General features: G+C 41.1%; 1 protein-coding gene across 5 annotated transcripts in view; it reads left to right on the top strand.

Annotated features, from left to right (window-relative positions):
- Positions 1–26118, top strand: part of rps6ka1 (ribosomal protein S6 kinase a, polypeptide 1) — a 66402-nt gene that overhangs the window by 21169 nt on the left and 19115 nt on the right. For 2 of the 5 annotated variants that reach the window (XM_066717504.1, XM_066717502.1), the window contains exons 3-4: positions 21452–21505; positions 21972–22001. The exons of 1 other annotated variant lie outside the window; for it this stretch is intronic. In XM_066717504.1, the coding sequence (XP_066573601.1) occupies positions 21452–21505; positions 21972–22001 (84 nt within the window). Of the gene's footprint in view, positions 1–18544; positions 18732–21451; positions 21506–21971; positions 22002–24115; positions 24357–26118 lie in introns of those variants that run through there. 2 more of the 5 variants (XM_066717506.1, XM_066717505.1) reach the window with 2 other exon arrangements.

The raw sequence follows: 26118 nt of genomic DNA, 5'->3' as shown, positions 1-26118 counted from the left end.
TTTTAAGGAAACATTACTCTTCTGTCTTCACAGACACAAAAATGGAAACATACATTGAGAAATCAAGTTTTCTAATCTAAAGATAGACCCATTTATTTTTACTAAATACTTTGTTATAGTTTCAACCTTGTGTGTTGTGTTTCATGTGTTTTATGATTTCCATAAGCACCTTTAGAGGTACATGACTCATTCTCACTTTTGATTGGACTACAATTTTATTAAATTTTGTCTTGGAAAGATTTCTTGCCGTTGCATGTCTCTTCATGTACACAGTGCTGACGGTGTCTCGTTACCGCTGAGATCCAAGCGGTTGAAAGTTCGCCGTACTTTCAGAGACATCCCAGCCGTAAACAATGGGTAAACATTAACACAGACCTAGTGAGAGCGCGTCTGAGTTTCAGAGGGAGTGTTCAGTATTTTCCACAGATTTCAAAGAGGGTGGGAACAGATATTAAAACATTTTTGTGACAGTGATTTGATATCGCAGAAGTATAGTTCCAGTAAGTTCTTCAGACGCACCTGAACACAAGCACACACACCAGTTAATCACTTCTGGAGATCTAATGCAGTGTCCTATAAAACCCACTGCTTTGCGGCCCTCAAGGGACTACTATGCAAGACTGTCCCCTGCACACACTCAAGCCTGCATAGCCAGACGCAGAAAAGGTGCAGAACAGTCGATTTCACTGTAAATTACAGCACCGTGCTTCCCTCGTTCATTTGAAACCTCATATTGACTGCCACATCAGCTTTGATCGGAGCTGCTGGCAATCTGAAGCATATGTCAGTGTACTCAATGCCACCTGTAAGTAGGGCAAAGCCCAGTCCCTGGCGGCTGGCTGACATCAGCTAAGTGAGAATAGAAACATGCTGCGCTGATCAGATGTCTTTGTTTTGCTGGTCTCATCGCTATGCCAAGTCCCCAGCTGTTGATTCTGAAGGCTTTAGGTACACATCATCTGTGGGTTGCAGTCCAACTGATGTATTTGATTATTTGTTTTAACTAATTTTTGTGATGTGTTAGCTGATCTGTTGTGTACTAATCTTTTGCCTAAAAGAGTGAATCCACAGAACGCAAAACCACAAACACCAGACAGGAAAAAACAACACAAACAAGTTAAGCTAGTTGTAGTATTACATGTTAAAGTTAACACCTTTTCTACAGCTCTTCAGCATTTCATAAAACCAGTTAACAATATTAATATTAACCATTAATTTTTTGGTTGCACTTCACATTTCTTCTGGGGAAGACACAGACATGATTCATGTTCACCATTTGTACGAAACCTATCAAAGGAGTGAGAAACAAATACAAATGTGTAATTCAATACGTTCAAATATAATCAGAACTCCTACACAGAGAAGTACCCATAAGAAAACAAGTATCTCCAGGGGAATGAACAACTCGGAACCGAGCACATTGTTTTCACAGTACAGGTATAGTCTCTCTTCTATTGTAGGCCAAAGTAGTGTCCCTGAAGCCACGCTCCCCGGCCTAACTAGGAACTGTTTGTTTATTTATTAAGCTTTTTTCACTGGAAATGGCTCCGTTCTTCCCTGCATAGCAAAACTCTTGCCAAGCTATGTAAAGACAGCTGGATTGTATTAAAAAGAGGTCTTGTTTTGAAATACATCCCAGTTTGCCATCAATGCAGAAACAAGAGGCAGAGAATAACATCAAACTTTAAAGTTGAAGTGTTTCGGGTAAGAGAATTGCACGGTTGTCTATATTTGAACATCTGAGGGAATGATGTCTCATTTACTTGCACTGATGTTATTTTTAGGGCCAGAATTTAAAAGCCAAAGAGCATTGATCACTGCAGTCCACAGATCCCTCATCTGCTCTCAGCACTAAGACAAACATTAAGTATAATTTGGTCACGATTAAATATTACACCACAAGTTTTCTATTAGCGGTCAAAGTTTGATTTAATCCGGCCATTAGTCTTGGCAGAGAATGTCAATCTCTGACCCTCACAGTCACCTGTTTTTCCATCCATTATAATGTGAATAAAATGTAGATTTGTTGTCCAGGTTTTTCTGCATACACCCATGCCTGGGTAGTAAATTGTGTGGTTTATTAAATAATAAAAGCAGTTTATTATTATTTTCAAGCCACTAGATTGAAACTTAATTGAAAGACCAATGACAGAAATAAATTGTCATCACATGCAGTAACAGAATAATCCATTAATCCATTAATCCATCCAATTGAAGAGGGGCGGACGAGGGAGATCTGCAGCAATTAATTGGAATCCATCCTTATGTTTAAACTGTGAACTGGGATCAATCTTCTGTAATCCCCTGCGCTGACTCGCACCGGCCTGGCTGCTGTGTTTGCTGGTGTGGCAGCTTGAGGCCGTGCGCTTGGGGAGTAAAGGTTGCCCGTCACATTCCTGCACTGCTTGGTAATGGGAAAGGCTGATAAAGTCTAGAGACTGAGATGGATTTAATAGGACTGTGCCCTTATGTCAACACTGCTTATACCCCTTCTGCAAACAGCACGATTCGTGAATCATGAGATTACCCTGTGCCAAAGCGCCGGCAATGCACACTGCAATGCTTTTGGTGAATTGGAAGCACATGAAAGGAAAACCAATATCCTTTTTTAGGTGTATCCTTGTATATACCTTGTGTAGGTGTCAACAGCTTCTCCAAATACTTCACAAATGCAGTCAGTTCATGCGTGTGGTGGGTTTGTACACTAGCTTTATAGAAGCCAGTGACCACCTGTGGGTTGACCTCGTGCCTATATTAACTGCAGTGCTGTGTTTATGTCACATTTAGGTTTCTAATGAATTACTCTCCTATGAACCAGGACCCTCTGGGATAAGTGTGTCCTGTGTCAGAGGCAGTGGATTTGATAGTGGATTAGACTGGTGGCATATCTGTTATAGGAGATTTGCGTCACTCTGCATTTGTGGTGCATTTACCATACTCAGTTTTCAATATCCCTATCCTTGTGTACTGTTGTTAACGTAAGATATTAAGGCATTATGATTCTTGTACCTAAACACTTGTAAGTTGCCTCGGATGAAGGCAGCAGGCAAATTCATTTTACAGTAAACCATTCCATTCAGAACACAATATAATCTGCATTTCTTTAAAACAGGATCTAGCAGGATGTCTTAATTAGGAATGGGGATTTATTTTCTCGTTCTCCCTGCAGATGGGCTGAGTTTACATGCTGCTAAATAAGTCATGAGAGTAGAGGTATGACTTATTTAAGGTAGTTATCACTGGTTACAGTTTTAAATAGTTTTTATCTGTGTAGTGGTTTCAGAAATTCTCAGGATACACCGATGAAGAAGTTTATTACAAAAAAAAAATACAGGTTAACCTATCCTCTCTGCGAAGTCAAGAAAAGAACTGAGGAACTGAGTTGGAGAAGCCTTTTTATTTCTTCAGATAGACAATAGGTTGCAAGTCATAGGTTGGATGTCCTGACACTTCCTTCCACTTTTTTACCAGCATGAAAACACAGCCATCGTGTCTTGCTAGCTTCTCAGACAGTGACTTTAAGAAAAGCACAAACAGATGGTTTTTGGCCTGGAAGCGAATAAGCTCTGAAATAACACCCTGTCAATGTTTTACAGTATCCGGTATGTCTTTATGGAGGTTTTTATTGTGCATCAGCTGGCCAACTTTGTGTCTCTTTCTTTCCTGGTTCACTCGATTCCCAAACCCAGTGTTATCCTGACAAGACCCCTACGAGCGGCTCTCCAGGAAGGTCTGCTTTGTGTAAGAGAAGCGCTCATGCAGGGCCGAGCACGAATCCTCGCGAAGCTCAAGGTTTGAATGGCTGTGTGTGTCGATCAATCGATGTTAACGGCCATGTCCGTGGGCAGACTGCGTTGACGGCGGCATGTTTTTCTCCATGTATAAATGAATAAATCAGTCGGCTACAGCACGTCGGAAGAATAGATCACGACTGATTTTCTTGGGAGTTCGCTCGGAATATGTAATGCAATTAAATGCAGGTCTTTATAAAATAAAATTGAGCCTTTTCTTTTTCCCTTGTTAACTAGGAATGAACTTGTGCACACTTTCTGAACCTCAAAGGCAGTATATTGTGTGTGGGTGTTGCATTTATTTTATGCTGGCACTATCTCATTTCTGTGCCAGTATAAATAGGTTTGTCCGAGGTGACTTCTAGAATACATTTAGGTTTGATTGTGCTTTTTAATGCATATTGTGTTTTTCTCTCATTAAATATAATTTCTCAGCATCCTTTCTGTACATTATTTAGTATTTTGCGATTCTGTGAGACGAATATTTTCCTTGATTTGGTTAAATATCTTTAGAGACCGTTTTAAGTGGTGAGTAATCCCAGTTTAGCATCTGTGAGAGACGATGGGAGTCCCAGTGTGTGTTTTCTGACACCAGTAAGTGCACACGTTTGCAAAACCCCGTCACGTCAGTCCCTAGAGTGTCTCCAGAGTCGATAAAACCTCCACTCCTTTGTTTCTGAAGGTCTGATGCTGACGGGAAGAACCACAGAGATCAGGTTTCCTGGCCATGGGGAAGGTCGAAAGCTTCCTATCAAAGGCTCTTTTGTCCAGATCTGTATGAGAAACGGCCAGCAATGTCGAGATAAGCAGGCATTTCTCAAGTCGAGCAAAAGAAAAAGACTAATCTGAACCACTTGGAAAATGCTGAAGCAGTCCACTCTTCATTGTCATAAATATGACTCCCTTTTCTACCCTGAACAGATAATTATGGTTTAGGACATGCTGGGTGTAGGCTACCGCTAATCTATGTGTAGTTTAGTCCCATTGTTGTCTGTCCCTCATGTTTCATGATGAGAAGTTATCAAATTTCAAACCTTCTGGACTCTCGATGAAATTTGATGTAGGCAGAAGACACTACAATTACCTTATTGATCAGTGTGAAACCAATGCATTTGCATAAGCTGTGATATTAACAGCCTGGCACTTCACTTTGCACTTGCACGGCATCTTTGTTTTTTAAATTTCTCTTGCCAGGAGGGCCAGGGTGCAAACAAAATGGTTATTATTGGTTTACATTTTTTTGTGAAATGGAAAATCACCCGCACTGTCCAGTTCGTATAAATAAAACACATTACTGTTCCTTGTGACGCTGCTGGGGTCGAGGTGGCGTTAATGCAGCCAGTGCCGTGCTGACTCGGTGCTTTGAAAACCACTTAGCGGTGACCACAGACAGCCTAATGACTCGGGCCTATCAACGCCTCGGCAGCAATCTGCCAACGGTAAATAACAGTCTCTGACACCTCAACTGCTAAAGTACTTTGAACCCGGAGCGGGGGTGGGACTTATTCGTCCGGGGGATTGATTTTATATGACCTACTGAGTCACTGGTAATGCCTTTTTTATTGGATCATCAACTTACAGGGGTTGGAATAAAGATCCCGATTACCTCCCAGCTTGTGCCGTCCGAGGCTTGGGTACACGTTTCATTCGACAAGTCCGAGTTCATTACTAAGTAAGCCGAGCCATTAGACTTGTAATGAGTCTTCACGATCGCTGGCCGCTGCCCCCTTGCTTAAGGGTGCATTGTGTGTTTCAAAGGCTCGAATACTAATGTTTGCTAATTGAAGCGCACACTTTTGCCTCCTGAGCTGTTTAAGACTTGATGCGGTATTATGGATAACATTTTCTTTTTATTATTCATACTTTTTCTCCTATTGCATTTCAGAAAGACCCAGAAAACTTTGTTCTCTATCGCACCCCTCCTGCAGTTCTTCCAGAGTTACATGACACTTTGACTAAACCTGCGTCGTTATTCTTCTTTTTTGTGGATGGGACAAGATTAAACCCCAGGCAGGCCCACTAGAAAGACTAGTCTCTGTCCCTTCATCGCTGTTTCAATTCTCTCTGGCAAGGGACTGATCAAGGATCGCATCCACAGGCTTCGGTACGCAGAGCCTTGCTTTGGCTTTGGATTTGCAGTGCAGTCGTTAGTGGGGACTTGGTATTCTCTCTGACTCGTTAATTCTACCTTTATCTGCCTTCCCTGCTGGCTGCTCCAGCTTTGAACTTGGCTCAACCCAGCTTGATTTGACCTACTGTGTCAATAAAGGCAGACATTAAAAGGGGGTGCCTTTTCATTTATTTTGTTTTTCACTGTAGAGAGAAGAGGCAGGTCAGTCTAACAGGCGAATCCTACAGTGGGATCCCAAGTCTCCGTCTGGCAAAAGACAATCTCACTCTCGCCACTGCGCTGTTGACCTGCTACCAATAATACGAGTCTCTGATGGGCCACGACTCTAGTCTGAGTGTCAAGAGCAAGCTGTGTCTGGAAAGTGACAGTGTGGGTGCGAAAGGAGAGATTTATGCTGGGGTGTATTGTGTTTTTAAAGAGTATACCCACACATTCAGAGCACAGGTGTTCATTAATATTTATTTCTCGTGTGGTTATTGAATAATTCTGTGGCACACCTGTAATGCATATCATTCCCCCATGGCACTCGGGCGGTTTAGTCCACACACAGTTGCCTCCAAACTGGACTGTTTCAGCAGATTCTGCCAGGGCTGATGCCTTGGTGAAATGTTGCCCGGCTTTTCTACTGATAATCACGTGTTTGGTTTTTGTAGATTTTAATGGTCAAACTAAAAGATGCAATAGAAAGGAGAGGTGATGTTGAAACCAAACCTTTCAGTGTAATGATTTGATGCCTAAAAAGATGCACCATACTTAAGTTATTTTTATTTATCTTTTAAACATGGTTTTCACTACGGTGTGTAATTCTTGTAAAGGATCTATCCCCTGTTAACACATCTCCACTTAAAACATCACCACTAACCTAGCCTTGCAATGCGTGGGAAAATGTCACAACTGTTTTTTTCTTTCTTTCTAAATCCTTTTAATATTACATTCTGTTTCCATGGGTTTGCCGCGTGTTTACTTTGTCTCGAGGCCTTATTAAACCCCAGTGAGTGCGGGGTTCAGACATGCCCGCGACTCTGGTGAAGCTTGTAGTGAACACGAAGGAAAGAGAGCTGAAATTGGTGTCAAAGGCCTGAGGTGAGCCCAGATGCATTGTAAATTAGCGTGCCCTGAATGACCGACACCCACTGGCGCTCTCCGCTTTCTAAAGCCCGGTGCCTCGCAGTACTCGCTCCTGCCCTGAATTAACTCTGGTCATCTGGTTTTCTTTACTTTCATTCTTGTAACAACTTGTTCATCTCCAGAAGCTCATGGAATTAATCTTTATCTCTCATCATCTCATTGTCAACCACTATGGCCTCTGTTTCTTACTGTATCTCATCAACAGCAGAGTATAGAAGAAAACATTTTTTTATCATCTCCAGTTTTAATAGCTACAGATTAGCTTTCTGATATTCACACATGACATGAAACATACAGACTGGCACAGCAACAACAACAGAGAACAAACGCACAAAATTGTATGAGCAAACAGAGTTGTGTTGGATGGCGTCATTTTGTAGTTCAGATGTCACAGTTTTTTGTTAGTGCTTTTTCAAAATCAATTATTATTCAATGGGGGGATATTGTTCCCTCTATATTGTGGACAGAGTTTTGTTTGTGGGCTGTTCATATACTCATAAATAAGCAGCCTTGACACTAAGACTGTAATGTGGGGTTCAATGTCAAACGTGGACCATTCAACTATGACATATTCCAGGTTGGAAGCGGCCCGGTCTGTAATACAGAGTCTGATCTCTGCTGGATCTAATTGTATAGCTTTCTTGCATCCACGGAAGAGAGATTGTGCTTGCATCGCTTTAAGGTTATAAATCATTTGACTTCCTGTTTTTATGGTTGCAGATATCTAGTTGATATAAATGTGATGAGAAACGCAAGACCTATACAACATTTCAGGGGGACTCTCTGTAAAGAAAATGTTTAAATACACATTCTACATACCAAGACTAAAACAAAAAACTAAAACTCCTGTGGAAGAACAAATAGAATAGAACAGAACAAATAGAATTAATCAATGTAATTTATTACCAGTATGGCATCATCATTTTGTTGGTTTAGGTATTTGTTTTCAGGACATAGATTCACCTCTTGCCCCTTTCCGGCATGTTTCTGTGGAGATGTGTGTTCACTTTCCTCTGGAAATAAATTTTAAATGCATGAATATGAATAAGTTCATTGTACTTTGTCTCACTGAAAACGAAATGGAAATCTCTTTGAGGCCGTGTTTGCCAATGCCTTAAAGCAATCCTAAAGTGATTTAATTCTATGCACAGGCAACGACAGGAGACTTTCTTATTTCAAACGTTACAATCTCAACGTTTCAACCACCGAGGAATGTCACAGCTTTTTTGCTTATACTTGACTGTACTGTAAACCGTTTTAAGTGAAGGAAGGAAGGGCAATATTGTCTTGAAAGTAAAGGCAACTAGAAACAGATTTTACCTAAACATGATTTATTTATAAGCATCATACTTTCTCAAAGTAAAAAGCCACATCCTCATTTTCACTTAATCAGCAGAGTTGCCAAAAAAGTGTTTTATTTAAAATAAAGAAAAAATATAAACTGAATAAAGATTTAGGTCAAATTTCAGGCTGAAGGTTAATTTACAAATCAGTAAATCATCCAGACAAATTGGTATACTGCAATATTAAAAAATCTGTCAATATATGAAACTGTATGAAACCTTAATTAGAAGTCATTGGTATAACTCCTTTTTGTGAAGTTAACAGCAGATAATTAAACAGTTGTGAGTGTCTGTGTGGCTGTTTAGTCTGTAAAATAAGAGGTTCTGATTTCAGTACTGGCACAGCACAGTTGCATGTTTATCATACAGATGGCTGACAAGCTGTGATTTGCATTACTTTCTCTGTGTTTTAATACACATCTATCTATCTATCTATATATATATATAACAAAATAGCCTAAACATCTTAATAACGTAAAATGCATGACTCATTTTCTCGGAGGCATCTCTCGCCATTTGTTCCGTTCTGTGCGCTGAGAGCACACACCACAGTCTCTGTATCGAGTGACACTGCAATGTTTTTCTGTCACAGGAAAGCAATGTTCAAGCCAACAAACCTTTTTATTTTCATCTTGTCTGTTGCCGACAGGGCAACGCAAATGATTGCTAATAAAACATTCCTGACGTATGTGATTTTTTTCAGTCTATTAAAAAACAATCTCCCCCAGCTCTTTCCTTCAGTACTGCGCTACAGTCTTTCCATGGCAAGGAACCAATTTATCTTTCAATTAAGTGAGAGTAGTCGGTCCGTAACAACAAATGCAACAAACTGGAGTAGAGAAGACAAAGCAAAAATAATCAGGTTTGATACTACAGGTTTCTGTGTGACGTCAGACTTCAGAGCAGTGCTGTAGGGTCGAGGGGGTTCATCGATAATGAACCAGGAGACCATGTTTGTGACTCTCAGGGACGTGATCTCCGAGCCCAGATAACTGTAACAGACTTATCTGTGGCTCCCTGGCTAGATTGACAGAGCAGCGGTGAGGAAGAACACAAGGCTGACGCTGTAACCCACAGTTCACCCCTGATGGCACGGCTGTACACCGCGCTCGGGCGATACGTTGACATCGGAGACACGGCTGTGCTGCTCCTTCAGAGAGCCTCCTGTAATGAACTAGAAGAGAGGGATGTGTGGGAGTCTGTCTGTAAAGCGGTTTTTCAATCTTAGCCTCCTGAAAGGCCCATTCATACTCTGGGCAAAGCAGAGTGAAATGAGAGCAGGCAGCGAGGCTTCAGACAGCGTTCACTCATAGGGGATCCAATTTTATCATCGGTTCTTTAAAAAAATACAAAATCGTTCATCATAAAACGCCTTTTCTACTTTCTCAGTTTTTTCAAATTCAAATCGCACTACGCAGAGGGTCCCTGTGGGGGCTCTCAATCATGTTTTTTCACCAGGTATGTGGAATGAAAACCTAAATACACTTCAGCCCTCAAGTTCCAGAGTTCCCTTCGTTTAACTCTTTAAATTCGATTATAACGAACAGTTAGGTTAATTGTATGAGCAAGTACAGAAGATACCTGCAAGGCTGTAGGAAGCTCATCTTTCTCTTTATTGCCCTGTGGTTTCTGGCTTTATAACAGTTTACCAAATTGCTTCCTCAGCACCTTGTTATAAATCAATTTTGAAATACTGGGGTTTCAATCCTTTTATACTACGATTTCACCACTTAGAGTCCACTTGCATAACTGAGCCAATGGCTGAACCAGAACTGATGGGCTAGGATTGTATTGGAAATGGCTAATCTATTGATGGCCGGCTGCTAAGCTACAGACCTGAAAGCCAGGCATCGGACGTTTCCCTGTCAGAGCGGATCTGTCGAGGTGATGAGTCGTGAAGCGGAAACGAGAAAAGCCATGGCTGTGGATAAATAGCTGGTCAACTCGTATAGATATTCAGTAAAGTGTTTGTAGCTTCCTTCCTAATGTACTGTGATGCACAACCGAAATGTCACACTCTGACATTCTCGCAATTATCCGCTACCAATGGAAGCAGAAAGCCCAGCACTACTGCAGGCCGGTGACATGATGACACGTTCTGTGTTTCATATGTTCGTTTTGTGTGAGTGTGAGAAAAGAGGATTGGACAAGCTGATATTGCAGCCTCGGGGGCCGCCGGCTACAGTACGAGTTATAATTACAAAATGTCTTGAAGAAGAACGGTTGAAGAATGAATCGAGATGTTTCACAGGTGGAGAAGGGAATGGAAAACCAGTTTAAAACCAAAAAGCGCAGTTCAGCCAGAGGTTAGACACTTTTAAGACATTTTGGGTTTGTCTGGTTTCAAAGGACAGTCCATTGTAACAAAAGGGGAGATTGTGGACCCTGGTATTTCTATGGTGATCTTTGTTTTGTTGCTCTTTGTTTGTGTGTAACTGAATCCCAGAATAACTGACTCTAATAGGTTTCTTGGCAATAATGTGTGGATTTCATTGTGAGGAACATTTGGAATATAAAGATACTCAACATCATGAAACAAATGAAATGGTATAATACAGCATGCGCATTACTAAACAAACATAGCAGCCAATATGTTCTGAATAATGAAAGGAAGTTTTCAAATACTGTGCACATGAAGTATTGTAGCCTATATAATCTAAACTAACCACTTTCAATGAAAATTATGATTCATAATGTAGATGCACCCCACCCCCTAATAGACCTCAACTCACAATGTTACAAAAATGCTCCTTCACACTAGAATTTGTATCTGTTGTTGTTTTTCGCATGTGATTATCTAGATTTTTGCAGTGCAAGACAGTGTAATTAATTCATAGCCGTTGCTCTTCTCCAAGAGTTGGCTGCCTTCCTAATTTCCCTGCCGTAATGAGTCTGCCAATAACGTTTTTCACAACCCGTCCATTCTCCCTGCTTCTTACTGTGTTTGAAGGAAGTGGTACCTCAATTAAGTTGGTCTTTGAGCGTGCCGGGAAAAGATGCAGCATGATTTTCCCTGATTTTAACGGTAATCAGTCGGTGTCACGCTAGAGTTAAAGGACCGAGCCGGGGCCGCCTAGTTTCTCGGGAGGTCGTTGAAGTTGCTCTGGCAGGGTGGGTGGGCAGTGGGTGGCGAGGGCGTCGGAGGCTCTGAAGCCGGGCCTGTGTGATTCTAGCAGCGGGTGTGTGGGCAGCAGGAGTCCAGTGGTGATGAAAGCGTAGCCCTTTCGCAGGAACCGCTTGAAGCTGTCTGCAGCCAAACCCACACATCGCTCACAGCCCGCAGAGATTCAGCTGCCAGGTGGCTCTCTGCTGCGATCCAGAGCCCGGCTCTCCAGGACCGGCCTCGACTTTAACCCTCCACAGTCAGACTCGGACTCGATCTGCCTAGACCTGTACGGGGAAACAAAGTAGGTTTCACCCAATAATCTCCTGTGATAGACAAATACCATCTTTCTAATCTATCCCAAAGCATGTTGGTGTTGCAATCCATTTTAAATCTTACAGCCCGATGCAAAGCTTTGTTTTCGTGCTGCATTCGAGACCGTGTTGATTAGTGTTGTTGTTCCCAAGCACTCTCCTCACATTTCCAGAATGGACAGCTTGACTCGATGATCAGAACAACGAGCACAGATGGATTGTGGGAAACTGGGCAAGCAGACAACGAACCAAGACAAAGCTCTCTGGATTAGCTGTCACTTTCAGTCTTGATGCTAGCAATGTGACCGCAAGGATAACAATAACGACACACAATAAGGAGATGTAATATTAATGAAAACACCAAAAACAGGTTTCAAAATTGTCTGGGATTGTGGCATTTGGACCAGATGAGGACTTCTTCAATGCATAAGAACATAAGACAGTGTCCAATCAAGAGGAGGCCATTCACCCCATCATGCTCGTTTGGTGTCCATTTATAACTAAGTGATCAAGGATCCTATCCAGTCTGTTTTTGAATGTTCCCAAATTGTCTCTTCAGCCACATCGCTGGGGAGTTTGTTCAGATTGTGACGCCTATCTGTGTGAAGAAGTGTCTCCTGTTTTCTGTCTTGAATGCTTTGAAGCCCAATTTCCATTTGTGTCCTCGGGTGCGTGTGTCCCTGCTGATCTGGAAAAGCTCCTCTGGTTTGATGTGGTCGATGCCTTTCATGATTTTGAAGACTTGAATCAAGTCCCCACGCAGTCTCCTCTGTTCCAGGGTGAAAAGCATGCTTACTGTTGTGGGTTTGAGCAGCCGCAGGACTCTGCCACTGTAACATATTAACATATAAAGTGGTCTCGCCCAGAGACACTCCAGCTGTTGATGGCTGTGTTACTACACGAAGTGGCAGTGGGTACAGGGTCCTTGGTTTCCATGGTAACCTTACAGTGAGCGGGGGGATTGAAAACCAGAGCGTTTTGCTTTTCAATGAAGCCGTTTCTCACAGGCCTCCCATTCATTCTACACACATGAACTTCGGCGAGGAATTTAAAAAAAGGAGAACAGTAACAATAATGCAATTTAGTTGTCTGCAGACTGAATGAGATTCGTGGAGAGACGCTTTCCATTTCAGTCTGCAATTATGGTTCGGTCTCGGAACTGAACTCCATTCTTTTTTATTTGTATTATTATTATTATTTTCAGTCTCTATTCCCATGCCTTCCTATCAAACTGCAAACAGCCCCCTAGAGGATTCATTAAGGAGTTTGGAAGGATACATAAATGCATTCTGTGACCTAGTTTTTTTTTTTTTTTCCTCCTCTTTTATTTATCTTCAATCATTTCCAACTGCTTTTCTATCAAAGCTTTCTGGGAGGCTGTGTTGAAGTGGACGGTGAATTGTTCTCTATAATAGGTTTTCTGCCAGTGAAATGATTTAGCGGAAAAGAGAATTGCATTGTAGGGACTGGGGACCATAAATAGACATGTCTTATTTTCGAGATGTTGGATTCTTCCATTAATCCATTTGAACGGCCGCTTTCCCCCCCCTCTCGATTTTTGTTTTTTTGTTTTCTTCGATGCACTTTCAGCCTTAAAAGATGTATTGCTTGACCCCACACCCCCCGATTGTCAGCTTACTCGAACTCAAGCCAAACATTTGCTTTATAACTGAAACCACGTCCTCTTAAGGGTAGACCTTTTCCGTGTGCTGATTGGCTGTTCCAGACTTGCTGCTAGCACTGTTTATGGTAGACCGCCTTTTTGCTTTGACAGTGAAGATGGGCTTCAAACGGTCTGGTTGGGCTATTCCGTTTTTAATAAAGGTTGTTACCAGACTTTTCCAACCACGAAAAGTGCTTAGAAGACTGTAGATAAACAATGTGATCTCCCTGCTGAACTAACTAAAACACACAAGCCATGATAAAAGGGAGGCATCAGGCGAGAGGATTAGTGGGGGAGGAACACCTTTTGAAGAACCGCTTATTTATTTAATCCAATACAGCCAACTATTTGAGACAGTCCTTTTGCAATACACTTGACATTTAGCAAAGCTTTAATGGTAGCACACCCTTCCCTCCGTACTGTCTTAGTCTTCATAATGGCGTCTTTAAAATACTTATCAGACAATTACAAAAAAAAATGTGATTAGGTATCAGAGAAGATTTCTTCTAATTGCCTGAGCACTTAAGTGGAGAGCAGTAGCTGTTCCAGTATCCTCAATTTAATGCATTATTACCTTCCTGTGCAGAGCCCGGACGCAGGCTCACATTAATTCAAACTGCAGTAGCCGACGTCTGCTTTCTGTTTCCCCATCCGTGACGTGTCAGATGACAGAAGCGCTGTGGCTCTTTGCCAGGTGCTGTCACATCCCGACGTCATCGCCTTCCTCGTTTCGGCTTTCGCAGCATCGCATGTGACATGACGAGACCCCCGTCTAGTTTGCATAATCGCGATACAGAAACATCCGCGGCACCCCCTATACAGAGAGCCCTTTGCCAATGCAGGAGAACGACATCCCAAGACAGGACTGCTTTCATCACAGTCTAATCTCATCCCATTCCTTCTGCCCTGACTCTGCAGGCTGTCCGCTTGGCAACTAGTTATGGGAATGGAGCTAATTTAATGCATCCCACAATATTGGGTGTGTAAGAGAAGACATTCAAGTTGTTTTCTTTATTTTAGATAAAGACTTGGAGTGAGAGAGAGAGAGTCAGTCATCCTTTGTGTATTGACACCATGTTTTTCTCTAGATGTCTTCATGGTGTTGCTCAGAATGGTTTTCCTGTTTCAGTTATGACCAATGATCGTCACAGAGCCGGTTGTTAAAGCATTTGTGCACAATTCTTGCAGAAAGAGGCAAACTGCCATGGCTGATAAGAGCCCTCCTGTACTGAGTTCAGAGAGCTGAAAAGACAAGGAGAGAGTCAGGGGGCGGCACACATGCATGTTTGTGCAAAAATATCTAGGCTAGCTGTGCCCTCTTAGGATATCAGCCTCTTTGTCTGTACTGCAATCATGTCCCATACAGAAAATATATAAAAGCAGCATTACATTATTAAAAAATTGTTAAAATTGTATATAGAACAAATTATTAAATATATGTATACTTCTAAATGTATATGCGTGTATGTTGTATAGGTACTTTAATTACTTTTCTATATTCTATATTAAATATACATTGATTTTATCATTTTATATATTTTCTCAAAATTAATGTTTAAAATATAGATTTACATTGATACATTTTTCTCTTGCACTTTGTGTGTGTGATACACAGCTGGGAAGACATGGCCACCAGTCTCTTTGCAAACTCCCTGCCGAATCCATCCTTAATCCTGATGAGCGTCTCGTGCCACTCTCTGTAACGAGAAAAGTGGTTAATTTAACCATGCTTGGCTCTTTACATTTGATTGAAGAAAGTATTTTGCTCTGTAGGGAGGGGGCATCAGTGCATGTCTTGCCTACCAGCTGTTGTCTTGTGATTGTTCTCACTGGAATTTGGTAATGAAGCCTGATTATCGCAGGTGTGCTGTTTCGGCACGTTCTGCTCTTCAGCGGGGCACGAAAACCAGGAATCCGGTTTCAGATTTCACCGCAGTGTTGTAATACAAGATTGTGTGAAAGGAAACCAAGAGGTGGGCCTTTGTTACCTCCCCTCCCTGACAGATACACACAGTGTGCTGTAGTAGACATATACATACTTGTTCAGTCGAATCCACAGTCAGTCATTTCCCGATCTCTGTTGTGAATGGAGTGTGGTCCTAGAGCTCGGCCTAGTGGTCGGTCCCAGGGTTTACACCGCTGCTCACAAATCAGGGGAATCGGCAACAGGTAAGAACAAAAGCATCTCATTCCAGCACAGGTGAACATGATAAGGAGAACCGTTTTGGATATGTTGAAAAGGAGATTAAGAAATTGTATTCTCACTCACTGTTGGTATTCTCTCATTTTGGAACAATTAGAGGAACATTTGCTTTCTCTAGGACAACATAAGGAGGTTTTCTTTTGTTAGGTCAAAATTGTGCACCAAGAAAAACATCTGCTGGGTTTGTGAATTAAGACTAGATAGTCTACCTGTCATGCTATGCCAACCAAATGGTTCGAGGAGATATAAGCTTTATTGTTTCAGTGTGTTATTGCTGTACACAATTTGAGAACTTCCAGGAGCCTTATTGGTCGCGTTAATTTATTCCATTTGTTTTTCTGTGAATACATACAGCCACTTCTGTGCGGTCCCTCAACTAATTAACTGAAGCTGAAATCGGTAAATCCTGGCTGGCTTCTCAGTTGACACACAGGTTAATGCAGCTGCATTTGCTCACGTCAAACACGTCCACCAACCTCTGTCCACCCAGACGTGCCATTTTCAGAATAAAAAACAAACCTGTGAAACTCCCGAGTGCCGTAATGTGCTTGTAAATCTGTGGGGACTTTACAGAATGTTCCAGGAGGGGGGTGATAGTGTAGAACTGAATTTGTAATTATCATTTGTATTTCTTGTTCATTAATATGTGTTGCCGTTTGTTAAAGGATATGAAATGTCACACTGCAGTCGCCTCCAGTTTGTTTGAAATGTGTAATAGCAATGAAAAGATGTGCAGTAAAATGCTATTTGCTTTTGTGAATGGATCTGTGGTACATTCAGAGCACCACAGCCTTTCAGCTACTTTTAGTTTGTATATCTGTAGATTTTTAGGAATCCAAAAGATCGTAAGTGTTCTAAACTCCGCAGTCTTTGTTCCTTTGTTCCGTTTACATACCTGTTTCAAGACATTATGCTGGCAGAGTGTGAAGGCCTACACTTTGTACTCGAATGACATCTGTGTGGGTTGAGAGCCCAAGTGAAGCTGTTGTTAATACACGGGGCGCTGTGAGTGTAATGCGTCTGAGCAACACTATTGCATCTTGAAATCTTGCTTCATTATGGCAACACCAGCCGTGTAATACAGTCTCCTGTTCTTCTTCGACTGTCCGGCACTTCTTTCTGAGAAGGTTTTTCTTCTCCACATTTTATTCTTTTTTTAATATAAGAACCTGGCTGACCGTAACACTCTACTTTTCAGATGCATGTATATGAGCGAAGGAGTGCCCGACTCCTTTGTCAGCCATCTCCATCTCCAGCTCAATCAGATAATGGATTTCACAGAGCAAGCAATTTTCATATTGAGGTTTATTGAACGCGCCTTTTATTTTTACATTACGATGCATTGCTTCACGAACTGTGAAATGAGTAACATCTTTTTTTTACATTCTTGGTCTGGGTTTCACGGTGTATTTTATTGAAGTTTGTTGTATAGGTACAGCAACATGACTGAAGGCATCTTGTAGAATTGGTGAATGTCCAAGATTAGGTCAATGCCAGATTTCATAGGTCATTTCATTTGTAAAGGTGATTATGATTCTGAATATGAAGATGAAGATGAATAAATGATTATTTTACTTGACACCTCATCTTAGCCAACTTGTATCTAACAAGGAAATTAAGAAGCCATGTGATGCAGACTTTACATATTGCCGTGTGGTAAAAAAACAATATATAAGCTAATGCAGTTTTTTTTTTTTTGTAGGTTTGTGTTGTCAACCCCAAGCAGATGTGCAATATTAAAGGCATTAGCAGGCCAGAGTGGAAATGAGCAACCAGATCTCTTGTGCATGTAATTGGCAGCTTCCACTGTATATTCACTTATGCTGTCACATTACAGGACTGTAAACTTGTGAAAGACAGAATTTTAAACAAGTTATACTATGCAGTGGATGTGCAAGGATTAATCCGTGTCTTTGTTAAAATTTAATGAAGATACTTGAGCAAGCAATCGGTTTACTAGGAATGCGCACAATGTCACCAGAAGCACCCGCAGTGCACTGTGGAGATAAGCCGCTGTCCTCATGCATGGTGTGCCTTGTGCAATTCTCTTGCTATAGATCTACCCGTTACGTATCCGTCTTGAAAGGCCCATTATGTTGAGCAACTCTGACAGTTTAAACTTCCCCTTCCTCCTTTTTTCTTTCTTTTTTCATCTTCATCAGCTTTTTGTATTTTCTGTGTGACTTGTGTTTGAGTGATCAGGACCTACATCAAGAAAATGAAATGGCCCATTTGCTTGCTTATTGTTGGATTCCAGTCTTTGCAAGTAGTTACAAACACTCGCCCAACATTTAATAATGAGAATTATCTACAACTACTGAAGAGCTGAGTGCAGATTAACCTATCAAATCAGGCAATTGATTTCTTGAGTTAAGGGTTCAATTGCATAAGTGGGAACACAGTTGGAATGAAAATGGGCCTCAGTCTAACACTCAAGAGATACACACAATACATTCAGTCAATTTAAATTAATAAGTGATTTGCGATACTTTTTTTTTTTTCCACTCAGGATTTAGTCTCCTTGAATTTCGTTTAGGCCTAGACCCTCTGCATTGGATTCAAGAAACTTATTTTGGCTGGCTAACTTAATGGGCACAGCAGTCTAATAATGAGGCATATTTCTGATCATTTGAAGTGTTAGCAAAACCTAATGTGCCATCCTTGTCAGGCAGTGTGTTAACACTGTGCTGATGTATCTGGTCAGCGCTGAGTGTACTCTCTATACTTAATCATTTTTTAAATCTTTTTCTTGGTTCTGTGTCACTCAGTGGTGACTAATGTGTGGTTTCCTTAGGAAATTGCACCGTTTCCTCCACTTTCTAGCACACATCTTCTGAAAGATAGCAGGCTGGCTGATCATCAGCCCCATTTGCATGCAGTTGTTTATTTCTGCATTTGTGCGTGCGACTCTGTTTGAGACGGAACACGAGACGGTTGTTGTCTGCCTCAGTGACGGAGGGACAGTTAAGCAGGTGGACGATGGCCTGGGGAGTGACAGCCAGAGGGATCTGAGATGTGGAGGCTTATATTTCGCACCAAACACCGTGTCCATGAGGCAAGTGTCTTTCTCTCCGTCTTTCTCTTGGGTGCAAAGGGTAGATGAAACCGCGTGCTCTGAGGAAAACATAGGCTAGATGTTGCTGAAGTACACTGTCTGTGATTCACTTGTGAGTTCCCTGTACAGGATATGCAGCTTGTGTAACTGAAGTCTGACTTATTCATTTAGGTCAATGACATTTAGCCATTTTACCTGGTTTGGGAGATGATGTAATAAATGCATACTTTTTTTCTCTCAACCATATCAAATATCCACCTACAGTTGGATCTGTCTTTACTTTCTAAGATCGTGTATTTCAATTACATAGTGTTTTGTTGGAAAGTTTGTTTTTGGACAAATTAGTTTGGCACAATTGAAAATGCAAACATTTGCCAAATCTCTCTGTCCAAGATGACCCCAAGTCATATTTGGTAGTGGTTAAATGAAAACAAAAGAATACAGAACAATATGCATATGATATACAATTCACAATGTTTTAGTGGGGCAAAATACGGTAACAGTACAGCATATATAATGAAGCATGTGTAGAAATACTGTGCTAAAATAGATCAAATTTGCTGTCATTAATATATCAACAAATAGCCATTAAGATTGTAGATTAAATGCATGTGTGCATGTGAAAAATATCACTCAAAACTTCAATGAGTTTTGTTTTTATATGTTGCCTACAAATAATCTTACAAGAGGACCTTCAATGCTTCTTGCTTCTTGTGCAAAATGTGCTTTTTCTAACCGATTAACTCCAGCTCAAAATGGCTCAAGTCAATGAAAGTCAGTCCAATACTTTGTCTATTTTTATATTTGCACCTGCATCCTTTCCAAACACTGAACCCCCTACCCCTGTAATCTGCAAGAGAAGAGAGAGATGTAAACCCACATGAGTCTGATTAACAGACAGAGGTGGACAACTGTTAAAATCTGAATGGTGTGCAATTGCATCCATATCATTTTTTACAAGTCTGATATGACAGTTACATGATTTATTGTATAATGTTGTGTTATTAGATTGAACCACCTACTTCGATATTACTGTCTATTTTATATTTAAATAATTCGGTTACAGCTATATGAGAAGGCAGAACGAAAATAATCCCTACATGACATGACACTTGAGGCTGAATTTATCACAAAAGTGCAAAGCCCCGTTTGCTATTGGTCTATCAAGGCCCTGATCTTTAAATCTATTGTATGCAGTTTAAAATTGTATGTCCGAACTAACATGGACTGTGTTTGTTGTAGTTTACAGATTTCCCATTGACCTATTGGTTCTGTAGTTCAATAATAATAATGTTTTTGTCAGTGTAAGAATCTTTCTAACCCAGGCCCTGTGCTGAACTTGGTGTTAATATTGATCTTCACTCTTTTCTGCTTACAATGCTACTAACACAAGTTCATTGGAATCAATTAATTAATAATTTTTTATTATAATAATATTTTTTATCTGAAGACGCATCAAAGAGTGCATCCAATTAAATGCAATGAAACCATCTTCTGAGACTAAACTTTTTTGTTCATGCAGTAAAAATAGGTTACATTGAGTTTACCCATCTAGTTTCATTCTCCATATTAAATGTATAAATGACTCCCTTGCCTTTGATTAGGTCTCTGTTAATTGTGCACTGACCGCTCATTTCAGCCGAGTGTCAGACGCCTAACCCTAACCATTGCATTTGTCAATAAGTCAATACATTTTCTGCTTTATTTTGGCTAAATTTGCATAAGAAAAGTTAAAGTGACACATGATTCTGTTACAATTATGACACTGGAAGAGCATTCAAACCCCCGTCTCTCAATGTCATTGGTTTGTCTGCTTGTGTAGAGGCTTCAGCGATCGGACACTCGGAGGGTTTACGAGTCGGAGTGCGGGCCGGCCGCTTGTAACATAATAAACTGTCATTTTTATATTTCTTCAGAAAAGATTCCCCTAGAGTTTTAGAGAAACTATTAAACGTCTATATTTAACCCTCACCACTCTCCCATTCATTCAAACTCATAGACAAGAACCAGGAGACATTGACATTTATTCTGTGACTTATGTAGTATATTGACATTATTATATTACATGTTGTTCACTGTTGATCCATTAAAATCACTTCTGAATAGTCTTCTGTGTGCTTCTATGAGCTACTGCAATGGCTTAAAATTGAATTAAAATGGCTATTTTTAATTAAATTACTAAGTTAGTCTTTGCTTAGAAATGTATCCGATGTGTGTCTGTTTTGTGTCCGTGGTGTAAGGCTTTTGTGTGCTGCTGACTGAAGCATTACTCGTCCCCACTGTCTGAAACCAAACCCACTAAAGGATAGGTTCGGGGATTTTCACATTACTGAAATCACAGGGCAGTGCAACACCAAGCACAAAAGGGAGCAGGCTCAGACATTCCACAAAGGGACAGTCTGGGGCCCACAGCACAGAAAAGCCTCTTTTACAACAAGACTTTACAAGACTTTACTTTGAAGCTTAGTGGGTTAGTGGTTGAGGAGGTAGCTCACTCTGCTGGGTAAGTGTGAGAAGTGCTCTTCTTTAAAAATAGTCAGTGCTGTGGTTTTCACACATCCTACTCTGAAGATACAAGCTGATACAAGCAGAGAAGGCCTTGTTAATATTCTGTATTAGAAGACTTTGCCTTTCTGTAAGATTGAAGCCACTGATAGCCTCGGTATTAATGAGGACAATTCACCTGTACTGATGTATTCTTTTTCCCAAACTTGCCACAGGATAGGACAGGCATAACCTGGGTAGAGAAGGATTTTGCCAATTTAGGATTCAAGGTAAGATATTCTTGAGTACAGCCGGCTTCTCGTTGTTTGTTTTGCACCTTTCCACAAGTATCTGAAGTCTCCCCTGAGAGGCTGTGTTATCATCTCGGTGCTCTGCTTTACTATGACATTGCCAGCCGCTTGATTTGCTCACACAGAGAGCAAGATTGTGTGGTTCAATGCTCAGTTTCAGGCAGGGAGGCCAAATACAGTGAACTGTGGGTTGGATGCAACAGGTAGATGTTGAAGACTTCTCTGATTAGCGCTCTGTACTGTTGTAACCCTGTGTGTATGTGGGTCCTGTTTCATACAAGGGACAGGTCAAAGAAGGCATTTGAAACCAAAAGCAGAGAGAGAGAGGGTTGTGCAATGTATTTTATGCGCAGAGGCTGCTCTTCTCCATGAGAGCTAATTTTACAGAGGGAATGAGGAAGTCTGTACAGTGCAGTTATTTTTTGCTTTCTCTCTCGTTTCACAGAGCGCTGGAGGGGATGCACGCTACAACACGGTACTGTTGACCCACACTTTACCGCCTAATCCTCTAATCAAATTCCTCTTTCTCTGGTTATTCTCAGCTTTGTGACGGGAACTCGTTCAAATTCAAAGCAGCGGGCGGTGACTGGCTGACTGAATGGTTAACTTGTTGGGAACCCATTTCGATAAGCAATCTCTTCTATCAGTATAACAGATCATAAGATTAACATTGACGGCAAAAGGTCTCGTTGGGCTTTGTTGTTTCCAAACCAAACCACTTTCGCCACAACAGCATCATTCGATGGATTTTCCATGATGGCTGTATTCGTCAGAGAACATACAGTGACTTGTATGTCTATTCCCCTCCATTGAAAAGGGTTTTATTTAAAAGTTTTTTGTGTGTGTGGGTTTGTTTGTCCACTTTATTTCTACCTTGGGATACATTTTCAGTCATTTACCAGAAATGTCTTCCGGGATACAGCACACTGAATTGTAATGCATACAGCACGGGTATTTTGTTGAGGTGATTGTTTTCCCGTTTTGGATGGCTATATATATATATATATTTTTTTTTTTTTCTTCTTCATTCGTTTCTCATTTTACAACTCTGCTTTTAATTATTTATTTAAATGGTTATGATGACATTGTGGAGCCTCACAATGTCATCATAACCATTCAGTGTGTGCAAACCTCACAGTTTGACAGAAGTTTTGGACAGATAGTGTTAGAGGCGCAGTGTAAGGTAAGAGGATATGAAAGTGAAGTGGTAACCTCATACCAAATATCTGAACATCTGTTTCCCCGTTTAATTTTGCCTCACATCGTCTAGCAAGATTTTCCCTTGGAAACTGGAATAGTGTCAGGAAGTGTAGAATATAGTCTGTGGTTTTCACACTTTTTTAAAAATAATAATCCTCTGGGACTGAGCTGACATTTTATTTCAAGAGGTTGATGTGATCTTGCCATTTGAGAGACTCAAATTATGTCCCCCACCTGCCTTTATCCAACCAGATTTTCTGTTTTTTTGTTTTTGTTTTTTAAGAGGACTTTTTATTGGGGTTTTGTACAGATTTCAGAACCACTGTAAAAATACAAGTTCATCTTCCAATGAAAAGCTCACCAAAACATTTGCAGAGATGCATCCCAACACTCCCAGCTCTCCATAGACTACAGAGAGTCTGCTGTGGAGCAAAACAACAGCCTGGATATTGTCGCACACAAGCTGTGGAGATTGACGTAACACACACCTCTTCCTCTGAGTGATCCGAAGACAGCTGTGAAATCTGCTGCTCTATTTGTCTTTTGCCTAGCTTGATTAACCTTGGTCAACTGTTTGGGAACAATTGCTCTACTTTACAGCAGTGTGGTGCCACCTCAGTTCTCAATTTGATGTCAGTTGGATTTCATACCTGACAACTGAGACGTAAACCCTTTTACCTACATTCAGTCACACCTGACTCTGTGCCAGAAGAGATCATTATAAGAGCCTCAAGACAGGAATAATAATCTTGTCACGGATGGTCATTTAAAGAACACATCGAATAATATTATAGAGGCAACTTCTGCTAAGAGATGTTATGTATTTGCTAGCTATTAATGCATCTCTCTACCTGTTGATCTACCTTCCTGTTTCCATTTGAATCTACACATGTTTTATTTAAAGTACTGCAACAGAAAGCATTCTATGAAAATGTCTCTCACGTCAATTGAATGCGCAGAAAGGGGAACATCGGGCTGTTTTGAGTGATGAGAACTGGTTCTCTATACTTGGGTGTTTACTGATAGGGAGGAGCCCTTCAATGCCTCTAATGAGGAAGAGCAGGGTGGGGAATGGAGATGCGCATGAGCAGTGAGTTCGTGTTTTTTACAGGCTTGGTGTGACGGAAGTGGCTTGCTGTGGGACAGATCACAGGTTCACTATTTAGGTCTGGGCTGCACCAGCTGCTTCCTTCCTGTAATGTTGTACAGACACAGAGCAAGAAAGACCGAAAACAAGTGAGAGACGCAGAGATAGAGAGAGAGAGAGATAGAGAGAGATAGAGAGAGAGAGAGAGAGAGAGAGAGAGAGAGAGAGAGAGAGAGAGAGAGAGAGAGAGAGAGAGAGAGAGAGGTTGAAAAGAAAATACTTTCCCTCCCCCCCACCCCTCCTCAATTTGGGACGTGTCATTCGTACATGGATTTGTAGGCTCTCCCTGCCTTGGGATGAGAGTCCGTTTCCTCGCTGGGGAAGCTCTGGGGGTGGTGGGGAGATATGGAGAAGCGGAAGTTTAACCTCCGCCGGTATGTGCTGCTGTACCTGTTCAGGAAACAACAGAGAAAGAATTTGGCCAGCGCTAAGGACTCTGCCAGTGGCACCACCGCCTCCTGCACAGCAGACAGCTGGGGCACGGTCAGTACAGTGGGACGGCTCCCTGCGGCTTGGGTTGGGGTATGGCTTATGTGGGGCTAAGCATTTAGATTGCTCGACAATCTCTGTGGTGAAACACTGCTGTTTTACCAGCCCTCTATACACTGGGTGATAGAAGCGCTTAAATAGACAGACTCGGTGGTAAAGAAGTGTTTTTAACAAGTGTGATGCAGGAGGGAAATGACATGTCTTGTTTGCAAACAGTACCTTCAGCCTTCAACCTGTTGTGAGTTTGTAGTTGTTGGGGAACAGCTCATTGGGACTGCCTGCCAGAGAGGAAGGAGTTCAGGCATTTGTGATTCACTCGGCTGCACGGAGCATCACTCTCGTTGCTCTGATTAACAGAAATGATCCGTGTGAGAATTAGTGCGCTTCAGTTTTCTTGTGCTGCCGTCCAATATAACCCCTCTTCTAATTTAAATATACTGACAGATATCTCAAATACATTTCAAGATATTTCAAATTAATCTCAAAAAAACTTCCATTCTATTTTGAGAACTGAAATACATTTTGTCTCTAAATAACTTCCTCTAAATTCAGGTAGATTTACAGTTTCTATTTACTTGTTCAGTTACAAAGAAATAAACTGAACAGTAAGTGATAATCTCAGGCATCATACAGGTATTTATTTAGCGACACCTCAGTGTATTTCAGCTATCTTAAAATGAATTTATTTATTGATTTTAAAGTACATTTGAATATATTTTGAAAACATTTAAAGATATCTGAAATGAATTTAGATCTTGAAAGCATTTAAATACGTCTTTAATAGCTCAAGTATTTCCAGAGATGTTCAAATATTTGAATATATGTTGAAATCATTTGCAAGTATCTCTAAATGCTAATTCGTGCTTGCCAAACATCTTAGCTGTTGCATCTGGGAAGAAATGGATGTGGTCAGAATATTATCTATTTCATAGACATGTTTGCCTGCATTGAACCATCATAGACAAGAACAGTGGTCATGCAGTCTGTACTCTCAATAGCCATGGAAATGTGTGATTGTTCAATGTGTATGTGGACCACAGTGCAGAGTTTTCACAATGTGCAAGTTAAAATCCAAAATGTTGTGTGCCTTGCTGAGTTAATGACAAATTGAGACTTTCTTCTGTTTGTTCTAATTTGCAGAGTTTCTGGGAGGTTTTGTTTGTTAGTGACAGGATTGAGCAGTTCTGTGACCTGAACTTTCACAGTGTAACCACACACCCCACAATGCACGTGTGCCTGTCCTTGTTCTCTGACAGCGGGCCAGGAGAGACTGTGTTCGTCTTGCTCGCACCTCGGGGAGGCTTTTATTTGAGCGCTCCGCTGCAGGACAACGTTTCCTCTCACGGCACCAAATGTTTTCTGTCTGTTGCAGTCGATCCTATCTTGTTTTCACTGTTGCCTCGGTTCCCATTTTCACCTTCACGATCGCTCAGCACTTTAGTTTTTCGGCTTCCTGGCGGGTTTCAGGGCAGTTGTTGAACATGACGCGCAATTGGAAACAAACCAGAAGTGTCAGGTCTATTGACTGTATTATTTTGGAGTCAGTGGGGCACTCAGCCAGGGCAGGACATAATTGTACATGCAAATTAAGTATGGTCACAGTTTGCAGAGAAAGATACTGCTGTGTAATTACGATGTGCAGCAAATAGGCAGTGTTGATCAGACCTGAAATGGATCGAGCTTATGTACAATGGATTCATACAACTTTATATTATCGCCGTTAGCCTCTCCTGAATGATTTCTTCCATGTTGACTG

The sequence above is a fragment of the Amia ocellicauda genome, chromosome 11 (assembly GCF_036373705.1).
Source record: "Amia ocellicauda isolate fAmiCal2 chromosome 11, fAmiCal2.hap1, whole genome shotgun sequence".
NCBI classification, from domain to species: Eukaryota; Metazoa; Chordata; class Actinopteri; order Amiiformes; family Amiidae; genus Amia; species Amia ocellicauda.
The sequence above is the reverse complement of the archived record's forward strand: the minus strand, read 5'-3'. Positions and strand labels throughout refer to the sequence as shown.